The 13,424-nt window shown below is 39.6% G+C and overlaps 1 protein-coding gene across 4 annotated transcripts in view; it reads right to left on the bottom strand.

The window, feature by feature from the left end:
• The window catches only part of LOC136344957 (titin-like), a 156,383-nt gene that overhangs the window by 36,881 nt on the left and 106,078 nt on the right, over positions 1-13,424 (bottom strand). For all 4 annotated transcript variants that reach the window (XM_066292892.1, XM_066292890.1, XM_066292888.1 and 1 more), the window contains 7 exons: positions 13,148-13,377; positions 12,870-12,944; positions 11,335-11,439; positions 10,151-11,277; positions 10,051-10,099; positions 9,815-9,865; positions 27-8,831 (listed from right to left, as the gene is read on the bottom strand). In XM_066292892.1, coding sequence (XP_066148989.1) covers positions 27-8,831; positions 9,815-9,865; positions 10,051-10,099; positions 10,151-11,277; positions 11,335-11,439; positions 12,870-12,944; positions 13,148-13,377 — 10,442 coding nt within the window. The remainder of the gene's footprint in view (positions 1-26; positions 8,832-9,814; positions 9,866-10,050; positions 10,100-10,150; positions 11,278-11,334; positions 11,440-12,869; positions 12,945-13,147; positions 13,378-13,424) is intronic.

The raw sequence follows: 13,424 nt of genomic DNA, 5'->3' as shown, positions 1-13,424 counted from the left end.
ATTTATATCTGCAGGGGTGAACTTACCTGAGTGTTCGTGTAATTGAACTTCGCTAATCTGCAAGCTGGGGGTTTCAGTGTCAGCCAAACTCACTGTGACTGTCTTCTTAAGGGGGGAATCGAGATCGAGGGGGGTGACATTGCCTGAGAGGGTTTGTTCGGTTACGATAAGACTTTTATTTACATCTACATATTCGCTTTGGGCCTTGGAGGTCTTGGTGTTTTCTGGTTTGATATCACCTAAACTATCGAGTACTTGCACATTTTCATTGCTAACAACTGGCTTGTGCTCCACTTGTTTTTCGGCTGTGCCCTCAGTAGCACTAACTGAAGTCACTTCTGAACCCAAACTTCCTTGGACTATCGTGTCTGTGACTGTAATTCCTTGCGTAGTTACAATATCTAATTCCGCAGCTTTTGGAGATGGTTGCTCTATGTCTAGATCTTTAGTAGAGCCTTGGATAGTAATTGTAGAACTTGTTATGCTCACAAACTCATCTTTTTGGGAGCTGGCATTTTGCTCAGGAGCAGGTCTATCTTTCTTTATTTCCAAGACATATTCATAAGGTTTAACTTCTTCTGCTGAAATACCCTTCAGCTCATCCACAGCAATTGCTGCTTTATCTTTTTTGGGCTTATCAACTTTAAGTTCAGACTCCAGTTGATTCGTCATAGTTTCTGAAACTGAGGCAGTTTTTGCAGTCTCCTGAATATCTAATTTTGCGTCTGCACTAGTGGGAATTTGATCATTTACTAAATCTCCTAAATTCTCCAAAATACGCACATCAATTTCCTCAACCACCAACTTCTCTAAAAATGATGCAACCGCAGCTCCTTCTTTTGGTTTATCATGTGTAAACTCTCCTTCAAGTTGAGTAGTCAATGTTTGGGTAACTATTGCTGCCTTTCCAGATTTTTCTAAAGTTATTTCTGCATTATCACTACTTGGAACCATTTGGGTCACATGTTTATTCAAACTATCAAAAGCCTTAACATCCAATTTCTCAACAGTTTGATGTTCAATAATGTTCATAGTAGCAGTTTGTTTGCTAATCGTCTCAGGTGGTAGCTCAGCCTCATTGTTACAAGTTAGTACTTCAGATACTTCAGGAACTGTGCTCAGAGTCTCAACATCAACTCCAGCACTCGCACTAGTCGGTATTTTATCTCTTACTTCTTCTCCCAAAGTATCAAATGTGCTCACATCCATCTGTTCGGAAACCATTTGGCCAGAAACAGCCACGTTAGCCAAATCCAATTTCGGCAATTCTACCCACAATTTAGTTTCATCTTCACTAATTAAAACTTCAGTGACACTTGGAGCTTTGTTCGTTTCATCGATATTGACATTTGCAACTGAGCTATGTGGAGCTATCTCCTTGGCAAATTCCCCTAAACTTTCATAAACTTTAACATCCTCTCCTTGAGGAACTTTTTGTTCTTCTACTCCAAGAGTTGCAGTGTCAGATTTGAGATCTTGGGGTTTCAGCTCAGATTCTGCCTGGGATAATTGGACTTCAGTTACACTTGGAACTGTAATGAATTCTTGTAATGCTGTTGCCGCTTGATGTTTGTCATGTAAGTCTCGTTTAGTATCTTCACCTAAAGTATCGTATGAGTCTACTTCAATATGTTCTAGAGATTTTTGTTCTGGTAATTTAGGAATTGCAGTATCAGATTTAGCACTATCAAGCGATAGCTCTTCTTCTGCAAGATTTCCTAGGGTTTCCTCTACTGTAGCTACAACTTTAACTTCCTCAAGTCCAATGTTAATTGTAGATGTTTTAGGGGGTTGAGTTTCTGAATAATCTCCTAAACTATCGTAAGCTTCAATCTCAGTTTCTTGAACTACTTTATGCTCATCAATACTAGAATTTGCTAGGTCTTTTTTGGGTTTATCTTCGTGGAGATTTCCTTCAAGTTGACTAGACAAAACTTCAGAGATACAGGCAATTTTTCCAGCCATCTCTAAGTCCACATCAGCCTTGCTGCTGTCTGGAAGTTTGTCTTTAACATATTCATCTTCTTTTTCGATTGAAATATTTTCAGTGACAGTTAGAGAAGTATGTGGAATAGTTTCTTCTACTGCATTATAGTCCTGAGGCTTTTCCAGGGCTAATGCATCAAAGGTTTGTTCACTTCGTATTTCTTGCACTTCTGTAGCTTCTTGGGGCATGATTACTTTCTCAGCTAAAGCTTTCAATTGAGATATTTCTTGAAAATCTTTTTCTCTTTCATCGCTAATGACTTCACTAACATTCAAAGGTTGAGAAGGGACAAATTGAGTCTCAGCTTTGCTTCCTTCTATCAGTTGCTCAAGGAATGGTTGTTCATTTTCGAATAATTTTTGCTCAGACGTTATGAGAGAAGTGAGCTCTTCCTGGACAATTTCTGCTAGATTTTTATTGGGAGTGGTTAAACTTAGAAGATCAATGTTGTCATGACTCTGGATCTCTGTCGTCAAAGCTGACTGCACAGGAATTATTGATATCGTAGATTTTTCCTGAATGATATCTCCTGAGATATAAGGACGTTCTTTTTCTTGGACTTGAGTCTGAGATACCTCAACTGAACTCATTTCTTCTAGGTTAACATCTGCAATCTTAGTTTCAGGCTTCACTTCTTCTTCCAAAGATTTTTCTGAGTCATGCAAAATATTCTGTATCTGCTCTATACTCTGCAAAACATCTTGCACAACGTTGCTAGTATGCAGCTGTTTCTCCTCTTCCTTTAGGTCTATGAAGTTTTCATTTGCCAACACTTCACTTTGCAAAATCGCTTTGGATTCATCAACTTGAGGTTGCGCAATTTCATGCCTAACTATTTCTTTTGGTTTTTCAATGAAATCGTCCTGGGCTACTAACTCAGAAACGTCCAAATAGTTCAGAACATCTATTTTTAGGTCTGCAGTTTTAGTTTCCAAAACAGGTTTTGGTTGATCTTCAAATCCTTCTAGAATTACGTTCTGTGATTCGCTAATGTAATCCATGGGATGCTGATCTTGGAAGGCAGTCCCTTCAATTGGTTTTTCGATCGGTAGATCAGATATTTGGTCGCTGACATGGACTTCTGAGATTTGTGTGTATATTTTTTCTAATATACTACTTTCTGCTAATCCAGTTTGTGGTTTATCTATTTCGTTAAGTGCAGCTTCGCGCTCAGCACTGACAATCTCTGCAGTCTGAGCGGCTGATTCTGCTTCAAGACTAACAGATGCCTTCTGCACACTCAAAGGTAAAGATTCATCATAAACGCCTTCTTTTTCATGGACATGAGGTATTTCTTGAATCACTTGTTCAAGCTCAGATTGACTTTGTACAGCAGATTGAGTCTGAGGTTTCAAAGTCTCACTAACTCCCTCATTTTCTCCACTAATAATCTCGGTAATTTGAGGAATAACACTGGCATCAAAAGCAATAGAAGCAGTTTGTTCATGAGGTTTTTCTATAGTTTCCAAGTTACCTTCTTTATCTTCAGGAACCATTTCTGAGATGCTGACGATAGGCCTACTTTTTTCTAATGATACATCCACTTTTGAAGTGTCAGGTTGGAATTTGTCTTTAAACGCGTTTTCTTGCTCTATAGTAACGCTTTCTGTGACAATAAGACTGATTAGTGATTCCTCACTAGGTTGAGCTTGGTAAAATTCTGAAGAGGTGGTTTTAAAAAGTCCTGGATTTTCTTGCAAATCTGGAACATCATGTTGTGCAATTTTTTGTAGCACGTCCACTCCTTGAGTGGCCAATTTGCTCTGTGGTAAAACAAAATCTTCAATTATTTTCTCCTTCTCTCCAATCGTAGTTTCTTCCCTAAAAACACCCTCATTGGAGTCAATACCTATATCTGCGACTACAGAAGTGGGTTTCTGGAATTCAGAAAGCTCCTTTTCAGACTCAACAACTGTTTGCTCAGTTTTAGTGATAGCATCTATTTGAATAATGTTACTTTCAGCTGTGGTTTTTTCAGGCTGTTGTTGATCAAGCTCCTGAGTTCCCTCATTAGGGTGCACTTCCGATTTCGAGGCAATAACATTGCTCTCAGTCATACTTTGCGCAGCTTCCTTGACCTCAGGTAGAGGGGTCACCAAATCGACCTCAGTATCGGCCATCGTGACTTCTTGTACTGTCACACTTTCGTCCACATCTAGGGTCACAGAAACTTGTTTCTGGTCAACTTTCTCAATCTCGGGACCTCTATCTTCAGTTTCACTAATAAGAGTTTCAGTCTGAATTGCTGTAGTGAGGACAGATATTTCTGGTTGTGCTTCAGATGTTATTGGATAACTCATTTCAAAATCTCCAGTGTTTTCACTTATGTCAACCTCGCTTCTGAGTGCAATTACATGAGAATCAAGATTAACATTGGCAGTTTTTCCTTGTGGCTTTTCAGTAACATCTAAACCAGCCTCAGCTTCACTCGGTTTAATTTCAGTAACTGAGAGAGCTTCGCTGTTTGTGAAATTTACTTCTGCAATTTTCGAGTCTATTTCAGACTTCTCATAAAGCTTCTCACTGTCCTGTAACAAAGTCTCGATCTGCGTTAGAGCTTCCAGAGTTAGTTGCTCTATATTTGCATTTGTCGATGTAGGAACGTATTCCTCAAGTGATGTTGTTGTGTCTATACTTTTGACCTCGCTTACTTCAGCTACAGGTTGAGCTTCTAGTGATAGTTGAGCATTCTTTGATTCCGTTTCTTTCTCTTCGTGAGTTCCCTCCATTTCTGAGACTATAGTCTCTGTAGTTTGAGCTGAGACTACTTCTTCATAGTTTACTTCCGCACTCTGTTGATCAGGTTGAATGTCTTTAGCATAATCTAGCTCTTTTTCTCCAGTTACTAATTCAGTTTCTATTATTGACAGAAGTTGGTCTTGAATTGGCGCAGCTGTGAATTTTACTGGAGAAGTCCTGTCTAAGTCTGTAAACGCTTCATTAACTAAAGCTTGACCTACTTGAATGTTTTCAAGGGGTAGTAATTCACTTTCTGCCTGACTGAAGATTGTTTCTTCAGGCTTGAAATCTCCCTCCTTGAGTGCTGCTGTGACATCAGTTACAGAAACTGGTTTAGCTTCTTCGAAGTCCATAATTGCGGCCTTCGTTTCCATTTCATCTTTCTCAATTTCTTTTTCCTGTTCTGTAACTATAGACTCAGTGGCGATTATACTGTCGAAAGGAGTGATTTCCGGTTTTGCAATCTCCTTTTTCTCGACTTCTTCAGCGAGTTTCTTTAGACTATCTTGAGTTAGAACTTCCTCTTTTAACGCGATAGGGTGGGAGGAAATAAAAGAATCTCCTTGGGCTGCTTTCGGGATTTCTAGCTGAGGCAATTCAGCTTCTTTTTCATCAGCTAAGACTTGATGAGTGCTAGCGGCTTCAGTTTCAGTAAAAGCAACATCTGCTTGTTTGGAATCAGGTTTAATGTCCTCGTCTTTGTTACTCTCTTTTTCAATCGGAGCAATCACTGTTTGAATCAGAGAATGTGATATATCTTGCTTAGTACTTGCTAACTGCTTTTCTGGGGATTTTCTTTGATAAGGTCCTGGAACATCATTAGCTTGAGTTTGTTCGTTCACTGCCACTTGTTTTTCTTCTACTGCAATATCTGCTTTTGATTTATCTACTTCTGGAATGGTCAGCTGGGCCTCTTTTTGATTGCTTATGGTTTCGATCACAGAAAGAGCTTGTCCTGGTAGGAGTTCAACATTGGCCTGCTTGGAATATGGTAATATCTCCTTTGGAAGATCTTTCTCAACATCCACAACATTAGTTTCAGTTACTATCAATTCAGTAAAAGGCTTAGCATATTTCTTAGCCTTTCCACTTGGAAGTTCTTCTTCAATTATCTCATCTGTGTGCAAGAGGGCTTTGGTCTCCGTTTTTACTGCAACTTCTTGGCTAGTTACATCAGGAAGGGCTACTCCTTCAAGAGGTGTAATATCAGAGTTATAATTGTCCTCTTTATCACTTGGAATTATTTCTGATATATTAGGGGTTGTTAGACTTTCGGTTAGGTCTAGAGCTGCAGTTTTGAGTTCTGGTTTGTCTGTGAGGTACTGAGACTCTTTTTCTGCTATTTGGTGTTGGAGAGTATAGATTGGTTCCAGGGTTGTCTGATCAGTGGTTGCTTGCTGTTCTTCAGGTTTGGCAGTAACTAAATCTGAAGGAGCTATATCAGATGTTACTATAAGTTGACTAGCTACTTGATTGGGATTTATGTCAAGCGTAGCTTCTTGGGTAAGGGTATCTGGAGTATCATATTGTTTTTCTTTATCATCTGCTAAGATTTCTGTGACAGTTAAAGCCTGCTGAGGCAGTATGTTTGCTTCCGCCAACTTGTTTTCAGGTTTTTCAATCTGAACATTACCCAAACCTTCAGCTACTACAGTCTCAGATACAACAGTCTCACTCAAAGAAGGCTGAGAAGGAGCTGCAGTTCCCTCTTCTAACTGAGGCTTCTTTAAATCTTCATGACTCTCCTCAGCAACTACAACTTCACTCACTCCAGTAGGTAAAGAATGCGAAGCTACATGCTTGCCTTTATGACTCTCTGGTGCTTCATATTTTAAAATCTTTTCACTTTCCATTATTTGGCTCTCTACAACTTCTAGCTCTTGTTGCGGTCGAGAAATGCTGCTTGCAATATTAATTTCTTCTGGAGAAATTTGTTCTAAGACAACTTCAGATTCGTTTGCAAGGGTCTCGGTTACAGTCTTAGCTTCAGCGATTTCAACATTTGTTTCTGCGGAATCAGTTTTGAATTTAAGCTGGTCTGTAAATTTCTCCGAGGTGTCTCCAGTTTCCACTTCTTCTATTATTATGGATTCTTGAGGGCGAATGCTCTGAGATGCAATTACCTTGCTTTTCTGTTCATCAGGAAGTAGAATTCCTTCAGATTCTTGAGCTATAATGAATGATTGTGCAGGTGTTTGTAGAGTAGTGAAATCGGAAGAAGCAACTTTTAAGTCTAATTCTGGTTTTTGGTACTCAGTTTCAGACTCTGTAACCAAAGTGGCTTGCGTCTCTATATGCTCTTTGGGCAAGATTCCAATGTTTGCACTGACTTTCTCAGTTTCATCTTCTTTTATGCTCTTTTGAGGAGCTTGACTATCAACAGAGCTCACTTGTACCCCCTCAAATAAAAGAATGTCTTGAAGGGCAATACCTCTTTCTGGGCTTGAAGCTTTAGGGAATGTTCCTTCTTTATCTTCGGTTTGGGTGGTTGAAATTTGCACCCCTTCTTCAGTTGAGATCTTGAAGTTTGCTAACTGAGAGGGTGGTAATTTTCCTGGGGTATACTCACCTTCAATTTCAGGGGCTTGAATTACAGTCTCAGTAAGAGATTTTTGCGGGAATACTGATTTCGTGGCTACTTCAGTAGCCACAAAGGATTGGGGTAGATATTTTCCAGGTTTATCTCCAGTTAGTACTTCCTCAATTATCAACCCTTCTTGAGCGTCAATATTCATCTTCGGTTTCACCCCTATAGGTTTAATTATTTCCATCTTGTCTTCAGACATAGCTTGCTGTACTTCTTCAATAGTAATCCCCTCTTGGGGTATAAAGCTTTTTGAGGCCTCCACCCCTTTGGGAATGGAAAACTCATCAAGTTTTGCTTCTTTATCTGAGGGTAGAATTTCTTGAATGTTCTTAGCTTCGAGCTCTGTTACGAGGATAAAAGCTTGTCCGTCAATATTTTTCTCTATCGTTAGGTCAAGGGGTAAATCTCCAAGGATGACTTCTTGCACATTAACACTCTCAGAGGTCTTTGTTGTTGCATTTGCAGTTGAGTATGAAGGTTTGAAAGTTTCATCATAAACTCCTAACTGATTTTGGACATTTTGTTCGGCAGTTTGGAAAGTTTCAATCGAATCTATGGTTTTAGTGGCTTGCTGAACCATCATTTCCGAAGTTTTCTGATAAGATTCTTTTTCATCAATCCTAAATTCTTCTTGAGTGGGAGCAATTAAGGGCAAAACTGTAATTTCTGCTGAAGCTTCTTCTGATTCGTGACTAATTTCAGCAACTTGAATAATTGAAGTAGCTTCAGCAAGTTCTTTTGGTATTTTAGTCTCTATGAGAGTTCTAGTTTCATGTTCAGTTATGTTAAGAGGTTCTTCTTTAACGTGTACTTGCACGTCCTCAGATTGGGGTGCTTTTTGAGGGACTAAAGTAAAGAGTGCTTTACTTTGAGTGGGTTGTTTGGTTTCCAAGGTTAATGGAGTATCAGCTGCATTGGTTTCTTCGATAATTAAGCTTTCAGTTGGTTGGTGGTAAGGCGAAGCTTTATAGGAAATTGGTTGGAATTTTAACTCAAATTCGCCTGTAATGCTTTGAGTTGTAGTTTCTGTGACTTGATATGAGTCTCGTTCTGTGATTTTCTTGGCTGCAGTTGCAGAGAGGGACTTGGTGTCTTTATATGTGTCTTCAGTTTCTTGAGTCAGGGGTTGTTCTTGGGATGCAACATTTAGAGGGATAAAATCGGCTAAAGCCTTGGCTTTCGTGGTTTCTTGGTCGATTAAAGTGATTTGACCTTTAGGAATTGCCTCTGCTAGTTGTGAAGCAACATTTTGAGGCAGTTCAGATTTTGGATGAAAATCGATGGAAAGAACGCTCTCAACATCTTCCTCGTCAAGGAGGTATTCCTCCATTTTAGGCTTTCGCGCTTTAAGTCTCTTTTTAATTTTTCTAGTTTCCTCAATTTCCTCAATCTCAACAATGCTCTTTCTACTCTCAGGCATGTCAAAGATCTCGGTTATTTCAACGGAGTGTCTCTTATGATGTGTAGCTTTGTCACCCTGCACGGTGCGTTCAAGGACTTCCTCAATTTCGAGAGATTCTGTGAAAGTGTTTGTATGATAGAGGACTGTGTGTTACCCATTCATATTTACATCGTTACATCGTTATTTTCTAACGCTAAGAAGCGGAGTGTGAATCAGAGTGTAAGCATTAGTTTCGATCGTTTTGTTACATAAAGAGAGTTGGGAATTTTATTTCGGTTTGTATGTCAGTATAGTGAGATGGAGAGATGAGAGGGATGGTCATAAATCATAATTCATATTAAAAACCAAAATAAAGTCATTACATACCTCAAAGAAGCGCAGAAGTCGGTTGAAGCCATGCTGCGAAGTTAGGTATGACATTGAGTGCTGAGCGTAAGTTAAAATGAAAAATAAACTGCTGGATTTTTGTATCAGATTTGATTCAATTTATCTTATGGGGGACGGTTTCAGGAACGAGCACTCCTGGAATAACTGCAGGGATGGCGAAAATTGAGCCAATTTCCTAAGTGAGCCTTAACTTTCCAGAACCGACATTTCGACCCAGAACACTCCGTGTATTTGTAGATTCTTCAAGTTTGTGTTCAAAGGGAAATGATCTCTAGTACCTGTGTCCGCATGTCTATATCTAATCACGTTCGAAATATAGAGTCTTAAAAAGAGCTTTACACATAGGAAGTCGTAAAAACGCTATTATAGTGGCCAACCTCGAAGCTTTTGCTAGAACACCCTATATATTCAAGGTAATTTCATTATTAACAAGGTAGTACCTGAAACCATCTCATAAGAAAATCGCTCAAATTTGGTACTAAAATTGACTTTTCAGGGTCAATTTCTTCGGCCAGCAGTTTAGAACAGCTTTAATTGCACTTAAATCACTGCTGATACACTGTTAAACACTAGAAGCACTTTAGAAGCGTGTTGATTAATTCTACGAATTCTCACTGAGTATATTTTTGAGTCGACTTACCGGCGACTTAAGTGCGCAACATTATGTAGGCAATACATTACTATACAGCAACCAAACACGTCAGAAACTCACCTTCTTTTTCTCCCTTCTTTTTAGATTTCTTCTTCACGATTTTGGTGATATCTAGGAGGAGGAACAATAAGTAAAAAGAAATTTTAATAAAAACATTTATTAAACATGTACAAAAAGGACGAACACACACACAAATATACAGGTAAATTAAAGCCTAAAACTAAATAAAACAAACAGTGGCAGGCAATAAATGGGGTTAGAACGTGATTTAACACAAGCGACACACCCTGACTCACCTTCTTGAACTTCGACTTGCTCCGTGACTGCAACCTCCTTTGAGGGCACCTGCAAGGGGCAGCCAGTTTAAGAATATTCGCGAAATACAAAATATTTTACCTCAGTGACTTCAGTAGCTTCCCAAGCTCTCTGCACGAAGTCTTCAGGCTTGAAGTTGGTCAAAATCTCCTCAACGCTGACGTAGTTGGCCTCCACCATCTTCATCATGGCTCTGAATCCAACAGTGGCCGCTAATACGCTTTCTTCTAACGTGGTTTCTTCAGTTAGAACTTCCGAAATTAAGGCCCCATGGCCTTTCCTCTCCACTACGTTAACCATTGCAGATTGAGCTTCTGGTGTCTTCAATGACGGAAATTTGTTGTCGTCATAGAGAACTGTGACTTCTTTGACGGTAATTCCGTTCTTCAGTAAATAGACAATTTCGGCTATTTCTCTTAGAGGTGCTTGTCCAGGGCCGAACTCTTTAGCATTGATGAGTTCCAGCATATGGGAAACTTCTCTAGCCATCTTCACTTCACTCTTCCGGATAATCTTCTCGCATCTTTCGATTATTTGTTCTAGCTTAATTTCAGTGATGTTCATAGTATCTTCAACTCCTTCCTGAGTGGTGGGTTTAGCCCTGGCAGTTTGGGGTAAGATCTTCTCAATGTCTTTTATGATTTCTTCAGCAAGAATTTCATCTATTCTCAAAGGTTCCGCAGGAGAAAGCTTCTCTGTGACTTTCGCCAATGAAGAAGTTTCTTCTTTTTCATCAATTTTCTTACACGAGGCTACAGCCTCAGTTTTTAATGGTTCTTGAATGTCCAAAATTGGCTTTGCTTTGACTTCTTCTATCGTAGGGACAGTAATCTCCTCAGTAGCCTCTTGAGGCTGCACTTCAGTTACTCCAATCGGTTTAATGTCTTCTTCAGTTTTCAAAGAAGCTCTTTGTTTTTTCCTCACTTCTCTCTTCTTCTCAATAGTTACTTTCTCTTTTTTAATCTTCTCCTCTTCTTCTTTAGCTCTCTTTAGTCTGATTTCCTGCTTGGCCTGTTCAGGGATCTCCTGAACATATAAGTGGGCTGTAGTGACCGCTTCTCCAATTTCACTGATGGCTTTGCACGTGTAAGTGCCTACGTAGGTTTTGGTGACATCGGTAATGGTGCAGATGGTTCTGTTAGATTCAATGCGAATTTTGACGTGTTCGTCATTGCGCAGTATTTTGTTGTCGTGGTACCAAATCACATCTAATTAAATAAGACATGAAAATACTGATAAAATGTTGTTTTCGTTGGGGAACTTACCTGGAGTTGGAGTTCCAGTAAAAAGTGCTTCAAACACAATAGTTTCAGCTTCAGTGGTACGGATATCTGTGATTTCCTTGACGAAGGTAGGTACAGAGTGGACAGCTGCAAATTCATGATTTTCTTAGATTTTGGACGAGTCGTGAATTTCAATATGGCGGGGTGTTTTGTGCTATGATGTGCTGATCAAATGCAAAATGCAACATGGCATTCAAAAGGAGTAGGTTATCTTTGATAGTGAGAAAAGTCGTACTACTCTATCTTCTTCTAATTCTATTATAGTTTTCAATCTTTCTAGTAGAAGACGACATCAAAATCAGTTTTTTGCAAATTTGGCTGCGTATTTTGGGACTCTATATCTCGTAAATAATACGAAACAGACATAAGGGGGCGTTTGCTTAAATGATTGCTGCTTAATTGCAATTTATAAAAGAGCAAAATCTCACCGAATGGTACCGAAATGGAGTTTTACTACATTTTTCTGTACTGTGTAGACCTTAAGGCCTAGACCTCTTATTTTTTTATTGTCGACTTTTATCGCTAACAGGACACTCTGATCAATCTGATGACGGGGAACATTACCTTGGTCTTCTCAATCAAATCGGTTTATTGCCTGGCCATGCTGGACAGAGGAACTTACTGGTCTAAACAAATTCAAAAAATGGACACGCAATGTATATTAGAGCAAAACAAGCCACACACGAAATCTACCGTTAGTTTACCTTCTTCTCCATCTTCGTCATTATCAGGGCTGAAAGCAGAAGCCAGCCCTCTACCTCTATCGCTCATACACTCACTCTCTAATAGCAGAAACTCCTGCAGCTCTTCCTGAGAATCCGCAGTGTGCAGTTGGAAAAAGGCACTTGGATCAATTTCCCTAGGTTCCAAGGGATACATGGTATTGTCATAGTAGGTTTTGCTCATTGATGTCTCATTTTTGCCTCTGGGAATAGTGTGAAAGCGCTCTTGAGCCAAGAAATCCTGATCTTCTTGTTTGGGCAAAGTGCTATAAGAAGAGGAATATTTCCTATGCTCAGAACCGCTGCTCCCTCTAAAACTGCTGGACCTCGTAGAAGGTTCACTCTTCTCTTCAATGGGCGATAAAATAAAGAATGACTCATGCTCATCTTGAGCTTCATCATAGAACTCCTCGGCGTCCCCTGAGGTCAATTCCTCATAGTCATTATCAATTACATCAAAACTCTCATAGTGTGTCGCCTCAGGCTTAGTTGAGGATATCAGCTCCATGACTGACCCAACAGAGTGTCTGTGAGAATTCAAATAGTCTGTCATGGTAGCAGAGATAAAGTCATTTTTATATTTAGATCTTTGGTTTGTAGGTTCGCTCTGAACTGAAGCTTCAGAGTTCTTTCTGGAACCCCTCAGGTAAAATGGAATTTCGTCGTCGCATAGACTGCTTAAAGCGGATCTCAGCGAATCAGCAGATACTTTACCTTTTACTTTATTAGTTTCTAAGCTATCAGCTGATAAGTCCATAGAACATGCATGCGAAGAGGTGCTTGCCGGATATTTACCTTTAAGAGCTGTAGAGAGTTCTTCCATATGAGTTACCCATTCGGGTTTGCGGTACATTTTAGTACCAATTATACCTAGAAATTTCAATACCAATTAGATCTCTATTAAGCTGAAAAGAGACAACAGAACAACATTGAAGTGTTGTTGTGATTTGTAAAGTGTGAGAAGGGGAGGGGCAAAATTACAAACAAAGAAAATAGAGGGAGTTTCGAGGGCTTCAAGAGAACGCTGCAAGAGAAATTATAAAAGTTTTTTTGGCAAACAGGCCCAATATTACCTTCCACGCTTTCGACGAGGAGGTGTGTCACAGTGCTAGCGACACCTAGCGGGTTTTGTGCCTCGTAAACAATTTCTCCGACGTCATCTGGATATGTTTCAGGAAGGGTGAGGACTGATGTTCCATCTTCGAAGCTCTCAATGATAAATTCGCTAGAGGGTTTGATTTCCTGGCCTTCTCTCAGCCATTTTCCTTTGGGTTTCGGCCTACCAACAGCTTTGACTTCCAACCTACGGACAAAACGATTAATGTGAAGTTCAGAAATTTTTACTTGGAA

The sequence above is a fragment of the Euwallacea fornicatus genome, chromosome 18 (genome assembly GCF_040115645.1).
Source record: "Euwallacea fornicatus isolate EFF26 chromosome 18, ASM4011564v1, whole genome shotgun sequence".
In the NCBI taxonomy this organism is placed as follows: domain Eukaryota; kingdom Metazoa; phylum Arthropoda; class Insecta; order Coleoptera; family Curculionidae; genus Euwallacea; species Euwallacea fornicatus.
This window is presented reverse-complemented; position numbering and strand designations above follow the sequence as displayed.